Source organism: Triticum dicoccoides, chromosome 4B (assembly GCF_002162155.2).
Source record: "Triticum dicoccoides isolate Atlit2015 ecotype Zavitan chromosome 4B, WEW_v2.0, whole genome shotgun sequence".
In the NCBI taxonomy this organism is placed as follows: domain Eukaryota; kingdom Viridiplantae; phylum Streptophyta; class Magnoliopsida; order Poales; family Poaceae; genus Triticum; species Triticum dicoccoides.
Window position 1 is genome coordinate 577,637,207 of NC_041387.1, and position 24,828 is coordinate 577,662,034.

The 24,828-nt window shown below is 50.5% G+C and overlaps 1 protein-coding gene across 1 annotated transcript in view; it reads left to right on the forward strand.

The window, feature by feature from the left end:
• LOC119292832 (primary amine oxidase 2-like) overlaps window positions 1-23,212 on the forward strand; it is a 44,704-nt gene extending 21,492 nt beyond the window's left edge. Inside the window, exons 5-8 of the mRNA XM_037571528.1 lie at window positions 16,543-17,433; window positions 21,545-21,929; window positions 21,997-22,110; window positions 22,188-23,212. Coding sequence (XP_037427425.1) covers window positions 16,543-17,433; window positions 21,545-21,929; window positions 21,997-22,110; window positions 22,188-22,946 — 2,149 coding nt within the window. The 3' untranslated portion in view covers window positions 22,947-23,212. The remainder of the gene's footprint in view (window positions 1-16,542; window positions 17,434-21,544; window positions 21,930-21,996; window positions 22,111-22,187) is intronic.
• Window positions 23,213-24,828: the final 1,616 nt, after the last annotated feature.

The window sequence follows — 24,828 nt, forward strand, 5'->3', positions numbered from 1 at the left end:
GGTTCTGGTGCTCCAGTGACTTGTCCGTCGTGAGGTTGTCCGGACTATTATCTTTGCCGGGGACGGATTGCTCGGTTTGTCCGCCCTGAGTGGATGGTTGCTCGGTGGCATGTTCGTCTTCCGTTGATTCGACCTGCTCTATGGCCGGGTCTCTGTCGAGGTGGGGCTTGGCGCGGCGCTTACGCTGCCGCTTTGATTTTTTTCAAGGGAACGATCCCCGGTTGCGCCCTTTAGATCCTCGTTGTTGCTTCTTTTAGGTGTGTCCACCATGTATACATCGTGTGATGAGGTGATTGTGCGGTGCTCTATAGGCGCTGGTTCTTGGTCGTCTCCTTCATCGGCGTCCATACCGTCGATGTCTTCGGAGTCGGAGTTGAGGATGTCGGTTAGATCGTCGACAGTGGCTACAAAGTGGGTGGTGGGTGGGTTTCGAATTTCTTCGTCGTCCGCATCCCAACCATGTTGGCCGTAGTCCGGCCAAAGCTCTCCTGACAACGAGAGAGACTTTAGTGAATTCAGGATATCGCCAAAGGGTGAGTGCTGAAAGACGTCTGCGGCGGTGAACTCCATGATCGGAGCCCAATCGGGTTCGATCGGAAGGGGCGCGGAAGATTCGGAGTTCGGAACGGAGTCTGGCACCTTGGAGTCATAGGCCTCGCAAAGGACTAGGCTGGTATTCGGCTCTATCGCCGTAGAGATTGCGGCTCCTGGGGTGGCGTCCAACCGTCCGTCCCCGACTGGCGCAGCCGGCTCCGAGCTAATGGTCGGAGCAGGCACCTGAGCGGCGCTCTGGGCGTTGTCCGGCAGCAGAGCTAGATCATGCCCATCGTGACAGTGCGGCGCGCTTGGCCGTGGCTAGAATCCGTCGAAGATCAAGTCCCCGCGGATGTCATCCGTGTAGTTTAAGCTTCCAAACTTGACCTGATGGCCAGGGGCGTAGCTTTCGATCTGCTCCAGATGGCCAAGCGAATTGGCCCGCAGTGCGAAGCCGCCGAATACGAAGATCTGTCTGGGAAGAAAAGTCTCACCCTGGACCGCGTCATGGTTGATGATCGCAGAAGCCATCGGGCCTAAAGGTGATGACACAGAGGAACTCTCAATGAAAGCACCAATGTCGGTGTCAAAACCGGCGGATCTCGGGTAGGGGGTCCCGAACTGTGCGTCTAGGCGGATGGTAACAGGAGACAAGGGACACGATGTTTTTACCCAGGTTCGGGCCCTCTCGATGGAGGTAAAACCCTACTCCTGCTTGATTAATATTGATGATATGGGTAGTACAAGAGTTGATCTACCACGAGATCAGAGAGGCTAAACCCTAGAAGTTAGCCTATGGTATGATTGTTGTTCGTCCTACGGACTAAATCTCTCCAGTTTATATAGACACCGGAGAGGGCTAGGGTTACATAGAGTCGGTTACAATGGGAGGAGATCTTCATATCATATCGCCAAGCTTGCCTTCCACGCCAAGGAAAGTCCTATCCAGACACGGGACGAAGTCTTCAATCTTGTATCTTCATAGTCCGGGAGTCCGGCCAAAGGTCATAGTCCGGCCATCCGGACACCCCCTAATCCAGGAATCCCTCACCCCCCTGCGCCTAGGGTTGGAAACCCTAGGGGTGGGGGCGCCTCCACTTGCCTTGGGGGTAAGGCACCCCCTTGGCCGCCGCCCCCCCCCCTAGGAGATCCCATCTCCTAGGGCCAGCACCCCCCCTAGGGGCCCGATATAAAGAGGGGGGAGGGAGGGCAGCCGCACCCTTGCACTTGGCGCCTCCCTTCCCCCTTGCTATACCTCTCCCTCTCGCAGACGCTTGGTGAAGCCCTGCCGAGATCGCTGCTGCATCCACCACCATGCCGTCATGCTGCTGGATCTTCATCAACCTCTCCTTCCCCCTTGCTGGATCAAGAAGGAGGAGACGTCTCCCTGACCGTACGTGCGTTGAACGCAGAGGTGTCGTCCGTTCAGCGCTAGGATCTCTGATGATTTGGATCACGACGAGTACGACTCCCTCAACCCCGTTCTCTTGAACGCTTCCGCTCGATCTACAAGGGTATGTAGATGCACTCCTCTCTCTCGTTGCTAGATGAACTCATAGATTGATCTTGGTGAAACCGTAGGAAAAATTTTATTTTCTGCAACGTTCCACAACAGTGGCATCATGAGCTAGGTCTATGCGTAGTTCTCTTTGCGCGAGTAGAACACAAATTTGTTGTGGGCGTAGATGTTGTCAACTTTCTTGCCACTACTAGTCTTATTTTGCTTCAGCGGTATTGTGGGATGAAGCGGCTCGGACCGACCTTACACGTACGCTTACGTGAGACAGGTTCCACCGACTAACATGCACTAGTTGCATAAGGTGGCTAGTGGGTGTCTGTCTCTCCCACTTTAGTTGGAGCGGATTCGATGAAAAGGGTCCTTATGAAGGGTAAATAGAAGTTGACAAATCACGTTTTGGCTTTTACGTAGGTAAGAAAACATTCTTGCTAGAACCCTATTGCAGCCACGTAAAACATGCAACAACAATTAGAGGACGTCTAACTTGTTTTTGCAGCATATGATTTGTGATGTGATATGGCCAAAAGTTGTGATGAATGATGAATGATATATATTGTGATGTATGATCTTGTAATAGGAATCACGACTTGCATGTCGATGAGTATGACAACCGGCAGGAGCCATAGGAGTTTTCTTAATTATTGTATGACCTGCGTGTCAATGATTTAACACCATGTAATTACTTTACTTTATTGCTAAATCGTTAGCCATAGTAGTAGAAGTAATAGCTGGCGAGCAACTTCATGGAGACACGATGATGGAGATCATGATGATGGAGATCATGGTGTCATGCCGGTGACGAAGATGATCATGGAGCCCCGAAGATGGAGATCAAAGGAGCTATATGATATTGGCCATATCATGTCACTGTTTAATTGTATGTGATGTTTATTATGTTTATGCATCTTGTTTACTTAGAACGACGGTAGTAAATAAGATGATCCCTCATAATAATTTCAAGAAAGTGTTCACCCTAACTGTGCACCGTTGCGAAAGTTCGTCGTTTCGAAGCACCACGTGATGATCGGGTGTGATAGATTCTAACGTTCACATACAACGGGTGTAAGACAAATTTACACATGCAAAACACTTAGGTTAACTTGACAAGCCTAGCATGTACAGACATGGCCTCGAAACACAAGAGACCGAAAGGTCGAACATGAGTCGTATGGAAGATACGATCAACATGGAGATGTTCACCGATGATGACTAGTCCGTCTCACGTGATGATCGAACACGGCCTAGTCGACTCGGATCATGTATCACTTAGATGACTAGAGGGATGTCTAATCTGAGTGGGAGTTCATTAAATAATTTGATTAGATGAACTTAATTATCATGAACTTAGTCTATAATCTTTACAATATGTCTTGTAGATCAAATGGCCCACGTTACCCTCAACTTCAACGCGTTCCTAGAGAAAACCAAGCTGAAAGATGATGGCAGCAACTATACGGACTGGGTCCGGAACCTTAGGATCATCCTCATAGCTGCCAAGAAAGATTATGTCCTAGAAACACCGCTAGGTGAAGCACCCATCCCAGAGAACCAAGACATTATGAACGCTTGGCAGTCTCGTGCTGATGATTACTCCCTCGTTCAGTGCGGCATGCTTTACAGCTTAGAACCGGGGCTCCAAAAACATTTTGAGCAACACGGAGCATATGAGATGTTCGAAGAGCTGAAAATGGTTTTCCAAGCTCATGCTCGGGTCGAGAGATATGAAGTCTTCGACAAGTTCTTCAGCTGTAAGATGGAGGAAAATAGTTCTGTCAGTGAGCACATACTCAAGATGTCTGGGTTGCACAACCGCCTAACTCAGCTGGGAGTTAATCTCCCGGATGACGCAGTTATTGACAGAATCCTCCAGTCGCTTCCACCGAGCTACAAGAGCTTTGTGATGAACTTCAATATGCAGGGGATGGAAAAGACCATTCCTGAGGTATATTCAATGCTGAAATCAGCGGAGGTAGAGATCAAGAAAGAACATCAAGTGTTGATGGTGAATAAAACCACTAAGTTCAAGAAAGGCAAGGGTAAGAAGAACTTCAAGAAGGACGGCAAGGGAGTTGCCGCGCCCGGTAAGCCAGTTGCCGGGAAGAAGTCAAAGAATGGACCCAAGCATGAGACTGAGTGCTTTTATTGCAAGGGAAGTGGTCACTAGAAGCGGAACTGCCCCAAGTACTTAGCGGACAAGAAGGCCGACAACACTAAAGGTATATGTGATATACATGCAATTGATGTGTACCTTACCAGTACTCGTAGTAGCTCCTGGGTATTTGATACCGGTGCGGTTGCTCATATTTGTAACTCAAAGCAGGAACTACGGAATAAACGGAGACTAGCGAAGGACGAGGTGACAATGCGCGTCGGGAATGGTTCCAAGGTCGATGTGATCGCCGTCGGCACGCTACCTCTACATTTACCTACGGGATTAGTTTTAAACCTCAATAGTTGTTATTTAGTGCCAAGTTTGAGCATGAACATTGTATCTGGATCTCGTTTAATACGAGATGGCTACTCATTTAAATCCGAGAATAATGGTTGTTCTATTTATATGAGAGATATGTTTTATGGTCATGCCCCGATGGTCAAAGGTTTATTCTTAATGAATCTCGAACGTGATATTACACATATTCATAGTGTGAATACCAAAAGATGTAAAGTTGATAACGATAGTCCCACATACTTGTGGAACTGCCGCCTTGGTCACATTGGTGTCAAGCGCATGAAGAAGCTCCATGCTGATGGACTTTTAGAGTCTCTCGATTATGAATCATTTGACACATGCGAACCATGCCTCATGGGCAAAATGACTAAGACTCCGTTCTTCAGAACAATGGAGCGAACAACCAACTTATTGGAAATCATACATACTGATGTGTGCGGTCCAATGAGCGTTGAGGCTCGCGGAGGATATCGTTATGTTCTCACCCTCACTGACGACTTGACTAGATATGGGTATGTATACTTGATGAAACACAAGTCTGAGACCTTTGAAAAGTTCAAGGAATTTCAGAATGAGGTAGAGAATAAACGTGACCGAAAAATAAAGTTCTTGCGATCAGATCGTGGAGGAGAATATTTAAGTCATGAATTTGGTACACACTTAAGGAAATGTGGAATCATTTCACAACTCATGCCGCCTGGAACACCTCAGCGTAACGGTGTGTCTGGACGTCGTAATCGCACTTTATTGGATATGGTGCGATCTATGATGTCTCTTACCGATTTACCGCTATCTTTTTGGGGATACGCTCTAGGGACAGCTACATTCACTTTAAATAGGGCACCGTCTAAATCCGTTGAGACGACACCGTATGAATTATGGTTTGGGAAGAAACCTAAGCTGTCGTTTCTAAAAGTTTGGGGATGCGATGCTTATGTCAAGAAACTTCAACCTGAAAAGCTCGAACCCAAGTCGGAAAAATGTGTCTTCATAGGATACCCTAAGGAAACCATTGGGTATACCTTCTACCTTAGATCCGAAGGCAAGATCTTTATTGCCAAGAACGGGTCCTTTCTGGAGAAAGAGTTTCTCTTGAGAGAAGTAAGTGGGAGGAAAGTGGAACTTGAAGAAGTACTGCCTCTTGAACCAGTCAGTAGCATAGCTCAGGAAGATGTTCCTGTGGTGCTAGCACCAACTGAAGAGGAAGTTAATGATGATGATCAAGGTACTTCGGATCAAGTTACTACTGAACTTTGTAGGTCCACGAGGACACGTTCCACACCAGAGTGGTATGGAAATCCTGTCCTGGAAATCATGTTGTTAGACAACGGTGAACCTTCGAACTATGAAGAAGCGATGGCGGGCCCAGATTCCAACAAATGGCTTGAAGCCATGCAATCCGGGATAGGATCCATGTATGAAAACGAAGTATGGACTTTGACAGACTTGCCCGATGATCGGCAAGCGATAGAAAACAAATGGATCTTTAAGAAGAAGACGAACGTGGATGGTAATGTTACCATCTATAAAGCTCTACTTGTCGCTAAGGGTTATCGACAAGTTCAAGGGGTTGGCTACGATGAGACATTCTCTCCCGTAGCGAAGCTAAAGTCCGTTCGAATCATGATAGCAATTGCCGCATACTATGATTATGAGATATGGCAAATGGACGTCAAAACGGCATTCCTTAATGGTCATCTTAAGGAAGAACTGTATATGATGCAGCCGGAAGGTTTTGTCCACCCTGAGAATGCTAACAAGGTATGCAAGCTCCAGCGATCCATTTATGGGCTGGTGCAAGCATCTCGGAGTTGGAACATTCGCTTTGATGAGCTGATCAAAGCGTTTGGGTTTATGCAGACTTATGGAGAAGCCTGCGTTTACAAGAAAGTGAGTGGGAGCATTGTAGCATTTCTCATATTATATGTAGATGACATACTTTTGATGGGAAATGATATAGAACTCTTGGACAGCATTAAGGCCTACTTGAATAAGTGTTTTTCAATGAAGGACCTTGGAGAAGCTGCTTACATACTAGGCATCAAGATCTATATGGATAGATTGAGACGCCTCATAGGTCTTTCACAAAGCACATACCTTGATAAGATATTGAAGAAGTTCGATATGGATCAGTCCAAGAAAGGGTTCTTGCCTGTATTGCAAGGTTTGAGATTGAGCTCGGCTCAATGCCCGACCACGGCAAAAGATAAAGAAGAGATGAGTTTCATCCCCTATGCCTTAGCCATAGGGTCTATTATGTATGCCATGATGTGTACCAGACATGATGTAAACCTTGCCGTAAGTTTGGTAGGAAGGTACCAAAGTAATCCCGGCAAGGAACACTGGACAACAGTCAAGAACATCCTAAAGTACCTGAAAAGGACTAAGGATATGTTTCTCGTTTATGGAGGTGATGAAGAGCTCGTCGTAAAGGATTACGTCGATGCTAGCTTCGACACAGATCTGGATGACTCTAAGTCACAAACCAGATACGTGTATATTTTGAATGGTGGGGCAGTAAGCTGGTGCAGTTGCAAGCAAAGCGTCGTAGCGGGATCTAATGTGAAGCAGAGTACATGGCAGCCTCGGAGGCAGCGCATGAAGCAATCTGGGTGAAGGAGTTCATCACCGACCTAGGAGTCATTCCCAATGCGTCGGGGCCGATCAAACTCTTCTGTGACAACACTGGAGCTATTGCACTTGCCAAGGAGCCCAGGTTTCACAAGAAGACGAGGCACATCAAGCGTCGCTTCAACTCCATACGTGAAAATGTTCAAGATGGAGACATAGATATTTGTAAAGTACATACAGACCTGAATGTGGCAGATTCGTTGACTAAACCTCTCCCTAGGGCAAAACATGATCAACACCAGAATTCCATGGGTATTCGATTCATCACAATGTAACTAGATTATTGAACTCTAGTGCAAGTGGGAGACTGTTGGAAATATGCCCTAGAGGCAATAATAAAATGGTTATTATTATATTTCTTTGTTCATGATAATTGTCTGTTATTCATGCTATAATTGTATTATCCGGAAATCATAATACACGTGTGAATACATAGACCACAACATGTCCCTAGTGAGCCTCTAGTTGACTAGCTCGTTGATCAACAGATAGTCATGGTTTCCTGACTATGGACATTGGATGTCATTGATAACGGGATCACATCATTAGGAGAATGATGTGATGGACAAGACCCAATCCTAAGCATAGCTCAAAGATCGTGTAGTTCGTTTAGCTAGAGCTTTTCCAAATGTCAAGTATCATTTCCTTAGACCATGAGATTGTGCAACTCCCGGATACCGTAGGAGTGATTTGGGTGTGCCAAACGTCACAACGTAACTAGGTGACTATAAAGGTGCACTACGGGTATCTCTGAAAGTGTCTGTTGGGTTGGCACAAATCGAGACTGGGATTTGTCACTCCGTATGACGGAGAGGTATCTCTGGGCCCACTCGGTAATGCATCATCATAATGAGCTCAAAGTGACCAAGTGTCTGGTCATGGGATCATGCATTACGGTACAAGTAAAGTGACTTGCCGGTAACAAGATTAAACGAGGTATTAGGATACCGATGATCGAGTCTCGGGCAAGTAACGTACTAATTGACAAAGGGAATTGTATACATGGTTGATTGAATCCTCGACATCGTGGTTCATCCGATGAGATCATCGAGGAGCATGTGGGAGCCAACATGGGTATCCAGATCCCGCTGTTGGTTATTAACCGGAGAGGCGTCTCGGTCATGTCTGCATGTCTCCCGAACCCGTAGGGTCTACACACTTAAGGTTCGATGACGCTAGGGTTGTAGAGATATGAGTATGCAGTAACCCGAAAGTTGTTCGGAGTCCCGGATGAGATCCCGGACGTCACGAGGAGTTCCGGAATGGTCCAGAGGAAAAGAATTATATATAGGAAGTGAAGTTTCGGCCATCGGGAAAGTTTCAGGGGTTACTGGTATTGTACCGGGACCACCGGAAGGGTCCCGGGGGTCCACCGGGTGGGGCCACCTATACCGGAGGGCCCCATGGGCTGAAGTGGGAGGGGAACCAGCCCCTGGTGGGCTGGTGCGCCCCCCTTGGTCCCCCCCTGCGCCTAGGGTTGGAAACCCTAGGGGTGGGGGGCGCCTCCACTTGCCTTGGGGGGCAAGGCACCCCCTTGGCCGCCGCCCCCCTAGGGGCCCTATATAAAGAGGGGGGAGGGAGGGCAGCCGCACCCTTGCACTTGGCGCCTCCCTTCCCCCTTGCTACACCTCTCCCTCTCGCAGACGCTTGGCGAAGCCCTGCCGAGATCGCTGCTGCATCCACCACCACGCCGTCGTGTTGCTGGATCTTCATCAACCTCTCCTTCCCCCCTTGCTGGATCAAGAAGGAGGAGACATCTCCCTGACCGTACATTTGTTGAATGCCGAGGTGCCGTCCATTCAGCGCTAGGATTTCTGGTGATTTGGATCACGACGAGTACGACTCCCTCAACCCCGTTCTCTTGAACGCTTCCGCTCGATCTACAAGGGTATGTAGATGCACTCCTCTCTCTCGTTGCTAGATGAACTCATAGATTGATCTTGGTGAAACCGTAGGAAATTTTTTATTTTCTGCAACGTTCCCCAACATAGGGGTCATAAGTGCTTGAACAGACAAGTACCCAACTAGTTATGTTATATTACATGGATAGTAAGAAACATCTTCCAGGGAGAATAGTTCCGTTAAGGGTTCCTTTCCCTGGGTAAGCATGCGACAAGGCACATGTCCGGACTGCGAACCATGGCGCGGGATACAAAACTTCTGGGGATTTATGTTATGATAAACGAAGACATCTTTTGTTCACCGACCAAATATTCTCTTAAGGAAACTAGCTTTCGGCTTCACCCAGTCTGAGGTACACATCCAGCTGAACCGGCAGTAACAATCGCAGAGGTGCTCCCCTTATGCCCTAGCCGAATTAACGGGAATGTAGGGCATAAACATAGGAGCCAGGCAACCCAGTTTGGCCACATCTTAAGTCATATCGATGCATATAATGGTGAAGAAAAGCACACATGGAAAACGCATGTGTGATGGGCAGAAAGCCCTTTAGAGTAAGTTATGTTTAGCTTCCGTATAGGAAGCCCCCAGGTATTGCTTACACACATAGTGCGGCCGGAATAATCCAGGAGTCCGTACTGTATTAAATACTTTGTGTGAAGAGAAAAAGATCGAGAAAGGAAGAGGGAGGGAGCATAATTAAAAAGGAGGAGGTAAGGAGACGAACACTGAGTTCGGCGCTAGGCATAGAATCTCCGGAGTATGGCCTCGTTCCATGGGTTCGGCTCGAGTCTGTTATCGGACGCATTACGTAAGCGGTATGCTCCTCGGGTGAGAACTTTGTCGATGACGAAGGGACCTTCCCACTTGGGTTTGAGCTTGTCCTTCTTCTTCTTCTGTAAGCGTAGAATGAGCTCGCCAATATTATAAGTTTTGGCCCGCACTTCTCTGCTTTGGTATCGTCGAGCCTGTTGCTGATAGAATGCGGAACGGGCCTTCACGATGTCGCGCTCCTCCTCCAGGGCGTCCAAGTTATCCTACCGATCTAACTCGGCTTCCTTCTCTTCGTACATGCGTACGCGTGGCCAATCATGTATTATGTCGCAGGGTAGTACTGCTTCCGCGCCGTACACCATAAAAATGGTGTATATCCAGTGGTGCGATTTGGCGTGGTCCGCAGCCCCCAGAGTACGGAGTCGAGCTCCTTGACCCAATGATTGTCCGACTTTGTCAAGGATCGCACTAGTCTGGGTTTGATGCCGCTCATGATGAGATCGTTTGCCCGTTCGACCTGGCCATTTGTTTGAGGATGGTAGACGGAAGCATAGTCGAGCTTAATGCCCATTTTGTCGCACCAAGATTTCACTTCATCGGCTGTGAAATTTGAGCCATTATCAGTGATGATGCTATGGCAGACACCATATCGGTGTACGACCCCGGATATAAAGTCTATTACTGGTTCGGATTCGGCCGTTTTCACTGGTTTAGCTTCTATCCATTTGGTGAACTTGTCTACCATGACTAATAAGTATTTTTTCTTGTGGCTTCCCCCTTTAAGGGGTCCAACCATATCCAACCCCCAGACCGCGAAGGGACAAGTTATGGGGATTGTTTGGAGAGCGGTAGGGGGCATATGACTCTAATTGGCAAAGAGCTGGCAACCGACACAGTGTTGGACAAGGTCCTGTGCGTCTTCTCGGGTCGTCGGCCAATAGAAACCTGTACGGAAGGCCTTGCTGACTAGTGCTTGAGCCGTGGCGTGGTGCCCGCCCAGTCCGGCATGGCTTTCAGCCAAGAGCTGCCGCCATTCCTCTTCGGAGATGCACCTTTGGAGCACTCCGGTCGCACTTTTCTTATAGAGTTCCCCTTCATGGACTTTGTAAGCTTTAGAACGCTGGACGATGCAGCGTGCTTCATTTTGATCTTCGGGGAGCTCCTGCCTATTTAGGTAGGCCAAGAAAGGCTCAATCCACGGGGCGATGACAACCATTATTTCGTGGGCTGACGATGTTATTTCGGTGGTAGAGCCTCCGATTATGTCTGATAGTTCGGAATCTGGGGATGTATTCGGATCCATGCTGGTATTGCCGGACTCCCCTTCCCATACCACAGATGGCTTGAACAGACTTTCCAGGAATATGTTAGGTGGGACAGGGTCGCGTTTAGCGCCTATGCGGGCAAGGACATCTGTCGCTTGATTGTTTTCTCGAGCCACATGGTGGAATTCGAGCCCCTCGAACCAAGCTGACATTTTAAGGACGGCATTACGGTAGGCTGCCATTTTTGGATCCTTGGCATCAAAGTCTCCGTTTATTTGTGATATAGCGAGGTTTGAATCCCCGCGTACCTCTAGGCGTTGAATGCCCATAGAGACTGCCATCCGAAGACCGTGCAACAGAGCCTCATATTCGGCTGCATTGTTGGAGTCTGTGTATAATATTTGGAGGACGTATTGGACCGTGTCTCCGGTGGGAGACGTCAGGACTACGCCTGCTCCCAATCCGGCCAGCATTTTAGAGCCGTCGAAGTGCATGATCTAGTTAGAGTACGCGCCGTACTCTTTAGGGAGTTCGGCTTCCGTCCATTCGGCGACGAAGTCAGCTAATACTTGCGACTTGATAGCCCGCCGAGGCTTGTATGTTATGTCGAACGGAAGGATCTCGATGGCCCATTTAGCGATCCAGCCCGTGGCATCGCGGATATTTATTATATCGTTTAGTGGTACTTTGGAGGCCACCGTAATCGAACACTCTTGAAAGTAGTGTCATAGCTTTCGGGATGCTATGAAGACCACGTATGCTATTTTTTGATAGTGTGGGTATCGGGATTTGCATGGGGTGAGGACCGTGGATACGTAATAAACCGGCTTCTGTAGCGGGAATTTGTATTCGTTAACCTCTCATTCGACGAGGAGTACTGCGCTTACAACTTGATGTGTTGCAGCTATGTACAGCACCATAGGTTCGCCGATATTTGGCGCTGTTAGGACTGAATTATTGGCCAATAAGGTCTTTATTTCATCGAATCCGGCAGCGGCTGCATCTGTCCACACAAAATGTTCGGTGCGCCGAAGAAGGCGGTAAAGAGGTAATGCCATTTCTCCTAACCTGGAGATAAAGCGGCTCAAAGCAGCCACGCATCCAACTAGTTTTGGGATGTGTTTGAGGTCTGTTGGTATAGCCAACTGCGACAAAGCTCTGATTTTTGCCGGATTAGCTTCAATTCCTCTATTAGAAACGATGAAGCCCAACTGTTTTCTAGAGGGGACGCCGAAAACGCATTTCTCTGGATTCAGCTTGATGTTGTATGTTCGGAGGTTGTCGAACATAAGCCTCAAGTCATCTATTAGGGTTTCGACATGGCTTGTTTTTATGACTACGTCATCCACGTATGCCTCCACTATTTTGCCAATTTGCTTTTCCAGGCATGTTTGAATCATGCGTTGGTAGGTTGTGCCGGCATTCTTAAGCCCGAAAGGCATAGTGTTGAAGCAGAAAGGGCCATATGGCGTTATGAAAGCTGTTGCAGCTTGGTCGGACTCTGCCATCTTTATTTGATGGTATCCAGAGTATGCGTCGAGGAAACACAGCGAGTCGTGTCCTGCTGTGGCGTCGATGATTTGATCGATGCGAGGGAGGGGAAAGGGATCCTTGGGGCAAGCCTTGTTGAGGTCTTTGAAGTCGACGCACAGGCGCCAGGATTTGTCCTTCTTTGGTACCATTACCAAGTTCGCCAGCCAATCCGGATGTTTGATATCTCTGATGAATCCGGCCTCAAGTAGCTTGGCTAGCTCCTCCCCCATGGCTTGCCGTTTGGGCTCTGAAAATCGCCTTAGGGTCTGTTTAACAGGTTTGTATCCCTTTAGTATGTTAAGGCTATGTTCGGCTAATCCGTGCGGGATGCCCGGCATGTCCGATGGGTGCCAGGCAAAAATGTCCCAATTCTCGTGTAAGAAGTCTCGCAGTGCGGCGTCCATAGCGGGGCTCAACTGTGTCCCGATGGAAGCTGTTTTTGTGGGGTCCGTTGGGTGGACTTGGAATTTGACTATCTCATCTGCGGGTTTAAATGAGGTGGACTTGGGTTGCTTGTCGAGTATCACGTCGTCCCTGTCCATGGTGGCGCGCAGTGTTGTTAATTCTTATGCTGCTAGGGCTTCGGATAATGCTTCCAAGGCTAGTGCTGCGGTTTTGTTTTCGGCGCGGAGTGCGACGTCCGGATCACTAGCTAGAGTGATGATTCCATTGGATCCGGGCATTTTAAGCTTCATGTACCCGTAACGGGGTATAGCTTGAAAGCTTGCAAACGCGTCCCGCCCTAGAAGGGCGTGGTATCCGCTGCTGAAAGGAGCCACTTGAAATGTGATTTCTTTAGACCTGTAATTCTCTGGGGTGCTGAATACCACATCGAGTGTGATTTTCCCCGCACACCGTGCTTCCCGACTAGGGATAATTCCCCTGAAGGTTGTGCCGCTTTGTTCAATGCGGCTTTTATCAATTTCCATCTTCTTGAGTGTTTCTTATCAAGTTTAATCCGCTTCCGCCGTCCATGAGTACTTTAGTGAGTCAAAAGCCATCCACTATTGGGCTAAGGACCAAAGCGGCTGGTGCCCGGATGGTCTGGAATTGGGGTTCGTCACTGGCATTGAAAGTTATAGTAGTGTCGTTCCACGGATTTATTTTTGCCACATGGCAGATTTCCGCGGAGCTTTGATGAGCTTGCTTGCGCCTGTTGTTTGAGGCAAAAGTCTCGAAGACTGTTAGTACCGTATTGTGTTCCTTGGCGGGATGTTGTTCTGCTTTATGGCTTTCGAGGAGATCCTCGCCACTTTTTGCTACCTGCCGGAGTATCCAACATGCCCTAAGGCTATGGGTTGGTGTTGCATCCGGCGTACTGTGAAGCTTACATGGCCCATTGAGCCATTCTTCCAATACGGTTCCACGCCCTGGGGCGGGTTTTGGTTTCTTGGGAATTGAATTGGTCGACTTACGAGAGTTCGGCCGTTTAGTTCGGACAAAGGTTCTGGTGAGGGTCGTACTATCCCAAAATTTTGTTTGGGTCTTCCAGGCGCTTTCCATCGCACAGTACTTCTGTACTATGGTTGCCAAGTCCGCAAAGTGTACTATGTCACGATGACTTATAGCATTAAGGAGTCCTTTGTTCGTGCAGTTTTTGCAGAAAAGTGAGACTACGTCCTCCTTGTGGCAGTCCTCGACCTTGTTAAGCGCAAGGAGGAATCTGGCCCAGTAACGGTGTATCGTCTCCTGGGGATCTTGCCTGATGCGGGAGAGAAGGTTTAAGTCCGAGTGAGTGTCGTTGGCTGAATCCGGATTTTGATCCGATCTAACACCCGGGGGCACGGGAGGTTCCGAGCCTGACAGTTCGGGATCCGGAGTATTACCCAATCTCTTCGGCCCAATGCCCGATTCTAAGTCCGGGACTCGGGTCATGTCTTCCTTTGGGTAGGTGTTCGGCTCACTGAGTTCGGTGATCCGGACATAATTCATCCTTAAAGTTGAGGGGCAACCCGTGTGTGGTTCCTCCACTACCGCTATATCATGGGTGGCCGGCGGGGATCTAATGTCCCTTTGGTCGGGTTTAAGCCCAATCCGGTCATAGTCCGTAGCGACTCCCAAAGCGACGATGCGATCCAAGAGCTCATTAAGGGAGGAGAGCTCAATCGAATCCATCTGTTCGGCAAGCTCCGAATTGATGCGAAGGTTATGCGTGATGACCCGAGAGGCCATCGTTGGCGCGACAGCCGATGGTGCGGCCATAATGAAGCCGCCAAGTCGGAGAGTTTGGCCTACAGCCAGCGCTCCCCCAGAGGTGATGTCGTCCTTGACAACGAGACGAGTCATCAAGCCTTACGGCGATGACACAGAGGAACTCTCAATGAAAGCACCAATGTCGGTATCGAAACTGACGGATCTCGGGTAGGGGGTCCTGATCTGTGGGTCTTGGGCTGATGGTAACAGGAAGCAAGGGACACAATGTTTACCCAGGTTCGGGCCCTCTCGATGGAGGTAAAATCCTACTTCCTGCTTGATTAATATTGAAGATATGAGTAGTACAAGAGTAGATCTACCACGAGATCGTAGAGGCTAAACCCTAGAAGCTAGCCTATGATGGTATGATTGTAATTGTGATCGGCCTTCTAAGGACCATCATCTCCGGTTTATATAGACAGCGGAGAGGGCTAGGGTTTACATGGAGTCGGTTACAAGGAAGGAAACATAATATCCGTATCGCCAAGCTTGCCTTCCACGCAAAGGAGAGTCCCATCCGGACACGGGCCGAAGTCTTGAGTCTTGTATCTTCACGCTCAATAGTCCGGGCGATGTATATAGTTTGGCAGTCCGGATACCCCCTAATCCAGGACTCCCTCAGAAGGAGCAAGTGATTATGCTCTTCGATAGTTGGCTCTTGTAGTTGGGTTGTCTATGTGTTTGCTATTTGGTTGAACTTCGTTTGGTTGAACTTGTCTAGTGGTTGTGAAACTACGTGGAACTATGTGTTTCCTATTTGTGGATCTATGTGTTTGCTATTTGTGAAACTACGTGGAACTCCGTTTACTAATTAGTTGAAGTTCGTTTGAAATGTTCTATGCACTTCAAGTTTTGTGAAACTTATTGTCATATTGCTGTGATATTTTTGTGAAACTTGCTGTGATATTGCTGTCATATTGAATTTGAAAAGAAGCAAGCAAATGAACTTAAATCAATAAAGCACAGGACCCTACCGCCAGGGCCTCTGGCGGTAGGGTCACACGGCCTACCGCCGCCCCCCTGGCGGTAGGGTGAACCTACCGCCACGGACCCCTGCATATTTCGTTACAGAAGGTTTGCACGGCAAAACCCAGCCACACCCTACCGCCAGGGGTCCTGGCGGTAGGGTTAGCCAGCCTAACCGCTAGGGGGGCGGTGGTAGGGTACGTATTCACGTCAGCACAGGCAAGCGGCCGCCGTCCCCCTCCGTCGCACCCTACCGTCAGGCCTCCTGGCGGTAGGCTGTATAACCCTACCACGAGAGGCCCTGGTAGCAAAATAGTCAAATCCCGAAAATTTCCCAAAGCAGGGTCAGATCCTGAATTTCTGTCGGAAAATGGTCAAAACACGAAATTTTGCCGGGAGAGGTGGGCGTCGCCTGAATACGCCAGGTCGATGCGGGGGGCACTTCGTGCTTCGTGCAGGCGCCGGCAGCACGTTTTTAGCACTGTCTACTCTGATTGATGCCGATGGCGATGCCGTGTGAGCCAGCCGCGGGACGGAGGCAGGGAATTTGGCCTGCAGTCCGTCACGTTTCGGTGGTCAGCAGCGAAAAACGGGACATATATCTGATCCGACGATGACATATTGCCAAGGGCATCAAATGCAGAGGCCATTCCCGCTTTTTTAATTTTTTTTTTAAATGAATGAAAGAAAAATCTGATCCGACACACCTTATCGAGCACAGCTCACCTGTCAGCAATACGGCGACCTTGTTTGCTCAAGTGCTAGCCACGTTTTGCCAGGAGGTCGACATTGCTGCTCACTTCCGATTCAGCAGCACAGCGACCCTTCATCCAAGCCTCAGCTCGCGCCGAGCCGGCCGCCCGGGCGCCGCTCCACGCAATGCTCCCGCTCCTCCTGGCCGCCGTCTCCATCCTCGCCGCCGCCGCGGCATCCGCCCATCATCCCCACCCGCTCGACCCCCTCTCCCCCGCGGAGCTCACCGCCGTGCGCGCGGCCGTGCTCGCCTCGCCGCTGGTCCCGGCGCGCCCGCTCACCTTCCACTACGTCGGCCTCGACGAGCCCGACAAGCCGGACGTCCTATCCTACGCCTACGGCAACTCCGCTTCCTCGTCCCGCTCCGCCATGCCGCGCCGCGCCTTCGTCATCGCGCGCGCCGGCGGCCAGTCCCACGAGCTCCGCGTCGACGTCACCGACGCCGCCGCGCCGTCCGTCCTCGGTCACGCCGTCCACCGCGGGGCCGGCTTCCCGACGCTCACGCTGGACGAGCAGTTCGCGGCGGTGGCGCTGCCGCCCGCGCACCCGCCGTTCGTGGAGTCCGTGCGCCGCCGCGGCGTGGATATGGCCGACGTCCTCTGCGCCGTGTTCCCCGTCGGGTGGTTCGGGGACCTCCCGGCGGAGGAGCGGAGGGTGGTGAAGCTGCTGTGCTTCGTGGCCGGGGCGACAGCCAACTTCTACGCGCGGCCGCTGGAGGGCGTCACGCTCGTGGTGGACCTCGACCGGATGGCCATCGTCGGGTACAGGGACAGGGTGCTGCTCCCGGTGCCCAAGGCCGAGGGGACGGACTACCGGGCAGGAAACGCCGGGCCGCCGTACGCCGGCCGCGCGCCGGCGCCCGGCACGGTGGTGCAGCCGGAGGGCAGGGGCTTCGACATTGACGGCCACTTCGTCAGGTAACTCTCGTACTTTGTTTTATTACTGCATGCACGTGGTATACTGTACCAAAATCAACATCAAATTCTCGCTGCTGGCTTTAATTTTAGCATGTGGACAGTAGCTTGCGCGAGTGTGACTTTTTGTTGCTCTCGTCACTGCAAAATGATTCGTTGCTGGTTCAAATCTGAAAAATATCAACATCGGGGCAAAACACGCACACGCTGTGCACGAGGCACGATGACAATGACAGATTACTACTCCTTCCGTCCCAAAATAAATGACTCAACTTTATACTACTCCCTCCGTCTAGGTATGTAAGTCATCTTACGAAAACCAAATAATCCCAAAACACTTAATCGCGGTACATTAACTCTCATCTCGTTTCTTGTTTCCTGACATATCAACCAATAAGAGATGTGGGTCATGCATGCTTTAAATGATTTGGTACTACCAAACACGACATGCATTGGTCAATTCGTTGCATGCATTGTTATTAATTAGCAAAAACACATTAAGTTTTCTCGTTTTCTCCTCCACCTTGATCACGGTGCGCAACGTAAGATGACTTACACACCTAGACGGAGGGAGTAACATTCAAACAAAATTAAGTAAACTATTTTGGAACGGAGGGAGTAGTATATTACGGTGTAAACTTCTTTTTAAAAAAAACTTTAAAAAAGTAGAGTATGGTGTAAATAAGATAACGGCTTCCGCCAGTTTCTCCCACATCGTTCGCGGGGATTAGTTCACAGATATGGATACGGGAGGCCGCCATCCGACGATACCCGCATATATTGCAAACACTATCCGAATAATCAGACGAAATTCGTGCAAACATGGACATATTTTAATACAAATCGGACGAAATTCATGCAAACACGATGGATTTTTATTAGATTTCATATAAACATAATGAAATTCATTACATTTTGAACATAGTTCAACTAAAAGCAGTGCTTGCCCAACTCTAGAGGTATAATACCTGAACTAAAAGATCGCCGCGCTCGTTCTTCATCTCCGGCCATGAGCCCCGAAAAATGAAGCTTCGCCTTCTCCAGTTCCGCCTCTGGAGCCCCGGGAACTAAAGTTGTCCGCCTTCACGTCGCCGCCAAACGACTAATCGACCGATGATGCTCAGGCCAACAAGCTTGGCGTCGATGGAAGGGGAGGAGTGATGGCCTTCTTGGGACTCGAGCGGGGTGACCTGTCGTGCACTACTCTTCCTCGTCATCGGTGGCGCCCACGAACGTTTCGGCTTTGTGGTCGTGGTGGCAGGGCGCGGCCTCGGCGAAGCCGGCGATGTCGTCGTCATCGCCAGTCTCACCGAACACCTCGTGTGTCGCCTCATCACACTTCTTGTAAGCAGCCGCCTCTTGCGGGCTGAGTGGTAGGAGTCGAGCAGTGCCGCCTGCTCTGCATTCGACGTGATCGCCCTACCGGCGGCGAGCTGCTTCTCCGCTGCAGGTGCTCCTGGAGGAGTTGGTGGTTGTGGGCGGCATCGGCCCGTGCCTCCCGAAACTGCTCCTTCTGCACCATGTCCATGTAATGGGCACGTTCCCCGCCGATGGTTGTGGCGCAATGCACCAGCGAGGATGGCATGGACGGGGAAGGTGGCGCCAGATCGTTGTCGGACGCGTTCTCCATTGGGACACCGACGTCCTCCGGCTGCCTACCGGCCTGCCAGCCTACCGGCCGGCAGCAATGGCGACCATCTCCTTCTTCTGTTACAGCGTCAGTCGTCCCAGAGTACTTTGGCATGGGAGGAATCCATGGTGGGAGTGATGCAGAGAGGAAACAGAGGAGGATGACTGCAGTTATAGCCGGGGCGGTAGTTTATATATGAATGGTGGGCGGTAGAGTAACGGACGAGTGGCACCGGAGTAGCGGCCTCGGTAACCGCGTGTCATTAATGTGGGCGACTGATGGACAGACGAACGGTCGTCGTGTCGTTTGAACGTGAGCAGTCATGTGCACATGGAAACGACGCAGGAGGCGTGCCGCTTCAATGCCTGCGCCAGTGAGCGGTCGCGTTCGTTCTGGCGGGGCATGAATGCGGGCACTGACGCTCTAGAGTGGCACTGTCTATTTAGGTGGGAAGCGCGCGCGAGCGAGGGAGGGGGTTTGGGTGGTCAAGTGTGGTAAGATGCGAGTGTGGGTGCTGTCCAGACGCCCGCAAAGCCCCTCATGTTTGTCTCCAGTTTGTGGGAGAAAGTACGTCTGGACCGCGTGGTGGATCGATATAAGACAACGTTGGATGGCTGGCGCGATGCGGACATCGCGATCCCATATGTAAATGTTCCTAATTGTCTTATATCATTGCATTCATATGCTTTTTTTTGCATGCAATGAACACAAGTTTAGGCATTCTCATTAATTTCCCATGCAATGATGTAAGACAATTAGGGACATTTTCATGTGCTTTTTTGCATCTTGCTAGGAATCTTGCCTATAATGAATAAGTTATAAGATGGAAGCATTTACTTTATCAAAATATGGATAATGAAAATCAACACCCCACATGTTCACTCCATGTTCTTTGGGGAAGAATTGATGATAACCCCCCCCCCCTGTTGGTCCGTCTCTCGATCATAAGCCCCCTACACACTGTGCTGCACTGTTTCGGCCCTCTCACAAAAGGGGCTTAAGATCAAAGGCAGGCCAACCAGGGGGGGGGGGGTATCATCAAATGCCCCGTTCTTTGGGCATGAACAATTGGGCCGCGTTTGGTAAAGAGGGAATGAACAGGGTTGAGGTTTGGAGGGGGGCTTGATATAGCTTAGTTCACATCTAGGGAGGTTAAGAAGGGAACAAAACCACCATCGGAAAGTGTGCGAATTAACCCCCTCTATGGTTGGAATTTTAACATCCAAAAAAACTGAGTCTGGGGATGTTAAATAAAGACAATTATTTTAACTAATTGGATTGAAAGCATTCTTTTGTATCTGCTTCGATATTTTTGAAGGGACTAAAAATATATGGGCATGTCTAACAATATTCAAACCTTGACTGAAGTCTTCGTAAAAGAGTGTATTAAAATGAATATTAAATGTTATTAATAATAATTAGGAATGTTCATACAATTCGACTTTTTATTAAAACCTATTGGCCATTTTTGCGGAAATGCCTAAGGCCATATACTCAGTATTACAGGTCCATACAAACACGCCCTTACACAAAAAAAAATGCATCTAAATCCTTCGGGGTGTCGAAGTCTTCCTCCTTCTACATGCACCGATGGTGCATCGTGAGCAAAGCTCGTTGTCACCTCTAGGCCCCTGTCTCAACAGAGTGAACTTGTTTAACACAGAAGATTGTAAAATCCGCGGTCGGGATGTCAATGTAGACCAGAACATGCCAACAATCACGATTTGCATAGCAAATTGCTGTCCCGGAGAAAAAGAATGTTGAAGAGGGCCTACAAATATTCCAAAGACCACTAGCACTGGCTAAATCCGGCTGGATTCACCAGAGACCAAAATCAACCAAATCCAAGAAGATGTGCCAGAGAGACGGCTCCACACATCGACAACAACACTGGCCAAATCCGGCTGGATTCACCAGAGACCAAAATCAACCAAATCCAAGAAGATCTGCCAGAGAGACAGCTCCACACATCGACAACAACAATAACAACAACGCCACATCGTAGGAATATCTGGAGAAACCTTATTTGCCATCGCTGGAGATGAAGCCATGGACAACCAGTGACCCTAATTGAAAAATTGTAGACTTTTGACGAATGAGGGACAAGACTGCGGTTCCCCTTCCTGTCACAGTCGGCGGGGGTGAAGGAACCGGATAATCTGGTGATCGGATCACCCTCTCTCTTTTCTCTTTTCTCTTTTATCTACCGTGGCAAAACTTACTGCCATTTTTATAGGGAATTATTGTACACATATTTTTTGTGTAAAATTCTTTTCTACAAAACATATTTAGGGTGGAAAGGTTTTTCTAAGCCCACTATTACTGGTTTCTATTTGAAGTTTTCAAACTTGTTTAGCATGTAAAAATATATGAGCTACACTGAATTTCCATAGTACTACCAGATAAGATGACACGACACCGATCAGTTCTTTCAAAAAAAAAACAGACACTGATTTGCGATTGGTCTACTTGCTACTACCACAGGTGGGCCAACTGGGAGTTCCACGTGGGCTTTGACGTGCGCGCCGGCACGGTCATCTCGCTGGCCTCGATCCACGACGCCGAGGCCGGCGCGCGGCGGCGGGTGCTCTACCGCGGGTTCGTGTCGGAGGTCTTCGTGCCGTACATGGACCCGGCGGAGGAGTGGTACTACCGCACGTTCCTGGACGCCGGCGAGTACGGCCTGGGGCTCTGGGCCTTCCCGCTCCAGCCCGGCGCCGACTGCCCGGCCAACGCGGCGTACCTGGACGGCTACTACGCCGGCCAGGACGGCAAGCCCGTCGAGAACAAGAACATGATCTGCGTCTTCGAGCGGTACGCCGGCGACGTCGCGTGGCGCCACACCGAAGCCGGCTTCCCCGACCGACTGGTAACCAACCGGCCCTGCTCCATTGACGCGCATGAATATGAGTCATATGACCGATCCTCTGATGCAGATCACGGAGGTCCGGCCTGACGTGAGCTTGGTTGTGAGGATGGTGGTGTCGTGTGGGAACTACGATTACATTTTGGACTGGGAGTTCAAGACCAGCGGCTCCATCAAATTCACGGTATGAATATGATATGATCATCAATCGAAGAACAGAGGCAATCAAATTTGATCGATGCATGCGCTGCTCCGTTGCAGGTGTCTCTGACCGGCCTCCTGGAGGTGAAGGGGACGGCCTACACGCACGCCGACCAGATCATGGAGGACGCGCACGGCACGCTGGTGGCGGAGAACACCCTCGCCGTCTACCACGACCACTACGTCACGTACCACCTGGACCTCGACGTCGACGGCACCAACAACTCCTTCGTCAAGAACACCATCGCCACCAAGCGCAACGAGGCCGGCACGCCAAGGAGGAGCTACTGGACGGTGCGCCGGGAGGTGGCCGAGACCGAGGCGGACGCGCAGGTGGACGTGAACGCCGCGCCGGCCGACCTGCTGGTCGTCAACCCCAACAAGCGGACCCGGATGGGCAACGAGGTCGGGTACCGGGTCGTCCCCGGCGGCGCGACGGCGGCGTCGGTGCTGGACGACGACGACTACCCGCAGAGGCGCGCCAGCTACTGCAAGAAGCAGGTGCGGGTGACGCCGTACAGCAAGGCGGAGAAGTGGGCGCCCGGTCTGTACGCCGACCAGAGCACCGGCGACGACGGCCTGGCCGCCTGGAGCGAGAGGGACAGGGGGATAAGGAACGAGGACATCGTGCTGTGGTACACGGTGGGCATCCACCACATCCCGTACCAGGATGACTTCCCGGTCATGCCCACCGTGAGCGGCGGGTTCGAGCTCCGGCCGGCCAACTTCTTCGAGAGGAACCCGTTGCTCACAACGAGACCGCCCGGGCTTGACCAGCCGCCTCTCGTGAACTGCTCGTGCACCGGTGATTCCAGATGATACGCCGTGCGGTCCGATTGGCATCATACGTCAAATTGAATTCCCAAAGTTCTGGAACCCACAACAGATCAGCAAAAAAAAGGACAAGCTACGTGCAAGTTAACTGGTTTTTTCATTTGGACATCTCCAACAGTTTGTATGTTAGCTTGTTGGTAAAATATGCCATGTCAATAATCAACACCTTAACATACAACAACTTCAATGGATTGTATCTAGTATGCCCAATAGGACGTGAGATAATAAATAAGGTGCTCTCTCATTCTACATTGGAGCTTGTGCAAAGGGTGTTGGTTCATGTACATACAACCTTTCACTCTTTCCTCATTTATTGTATGACACATCATCGAAAATTCTATGTGGCAAAGCCTACCAACAACTATCTTACAACCATTAGAGATGCCCTTACCAGTAAAATTCGGTCAGCCGATCACTTCATCATCCAGCTTGTCTTTTTAGAAGACTTCATCATCCAGCTGTAACAAAGGTTGTGCGCTGGACATTGATATTCATGCATAGGGCCGGGCCCGCTACTTCTTTGCGTAGATTAATGAGAGCTCGGTGATTTTTATTTGTTCTTGAATCACCACTTATACAATCCTACACAAAATTAAGCACAAATAGAAACCTTGTCGGAGTAAATGATCACGGGTAGCCTAGCCGGCTCCCTTTGGCCCTTCGAAAAAATAACAGGCCGATCGAGCCTTCAAGCACCCGGGGCATGGGGCCGCCTTCCCCCGGCCGACTGTCTCACAGGCCGACTACCGGAAGGCGGCCCAGCCCTAAACTCTCATAAAGAAAGCCACGAGAGGACCGACTCCAAGAAGCCGGCCACGAGAAGACCGACTCCAAGGAGCCGGCCACGAGAAGACCGACTCCAAGAAGCCGGCCCCTGGCAAGCGGCCAAGATCGTGCCCTCAAAGTCTGCACCCACATAACAGTGATGAGACAGGGCGTGGCCACAGTGAAGCCTGCCACCCCCGAATTCCGGAGCACGCATGGCCACAGTACGCCGTACGGGGCAGCCGTCACCCGTCCGGCGTGGCACTGTTGCCATGTTGACCATGACGCCACCCACGACAGGCTGTCAGTACGGCCCGCAGGCGGTGGGCCCCTTCAGTCAGAGAGACACCAGAAGGCGGCCAAGCCTCCCCCAGTCGGCCTAGGGTGTGGTCGGCTCCCAACAGCCGGCTTGCTCCCCCCTCGAAGTACGCGCACCATTAAGGAGACAAGACGAGGTAAGGCTACAGTGAGAGCCTGCTAGGCGGCGGCACTGTAGCCATGCCTACCTCGACAAAGCCCTCGTCATCAAGGGAGAGGCAACAGTAACCAGCCCCCGACAAGACCCCCAAGTGGTGGGGCCTTCCTGTCGACCAAGAGGCCGGCAGTCGGTGGGACCCACCAGTCGGCGGGCCCCAGCGGTCGGCGGAGAAGCCGGCGAACATAGACACTGACGGCAAGGGCCCACGCCCAGCCGGATTACCATTGTACCCCTGGGGGGTAGGCCTATATAAACCCCCCAGGGCACCCATGCAAAGGGTTGATCTCGGAGAGTTTTAGACACTACATTGAGGGGAGAAGAGAGCTAGCCTTGCCCTTCTTCCTCCTCTCACCGAACAGCTCAAGGAGCCTCTTGTAGCCACTTGTTGATCTAGTGATCATGCGGAGACCCCGCAAAGCAGGACTAGGGGTGTAATCTCCACGGAGAGCCCCAAACCTGGGTAAAATCCGCCGGTGTGCATGTCTTCGCCTCATCCCGTTTCCAGGCACCGGCGATGTCTTACTGGCTCCCACAATGATAAGCCACCCGTTGGCATATGTCGCACCTACCACCCGATATTTGGCGCCCACCGTGGGGCCAGGTGCACCGTCGTCCGGAGATCTG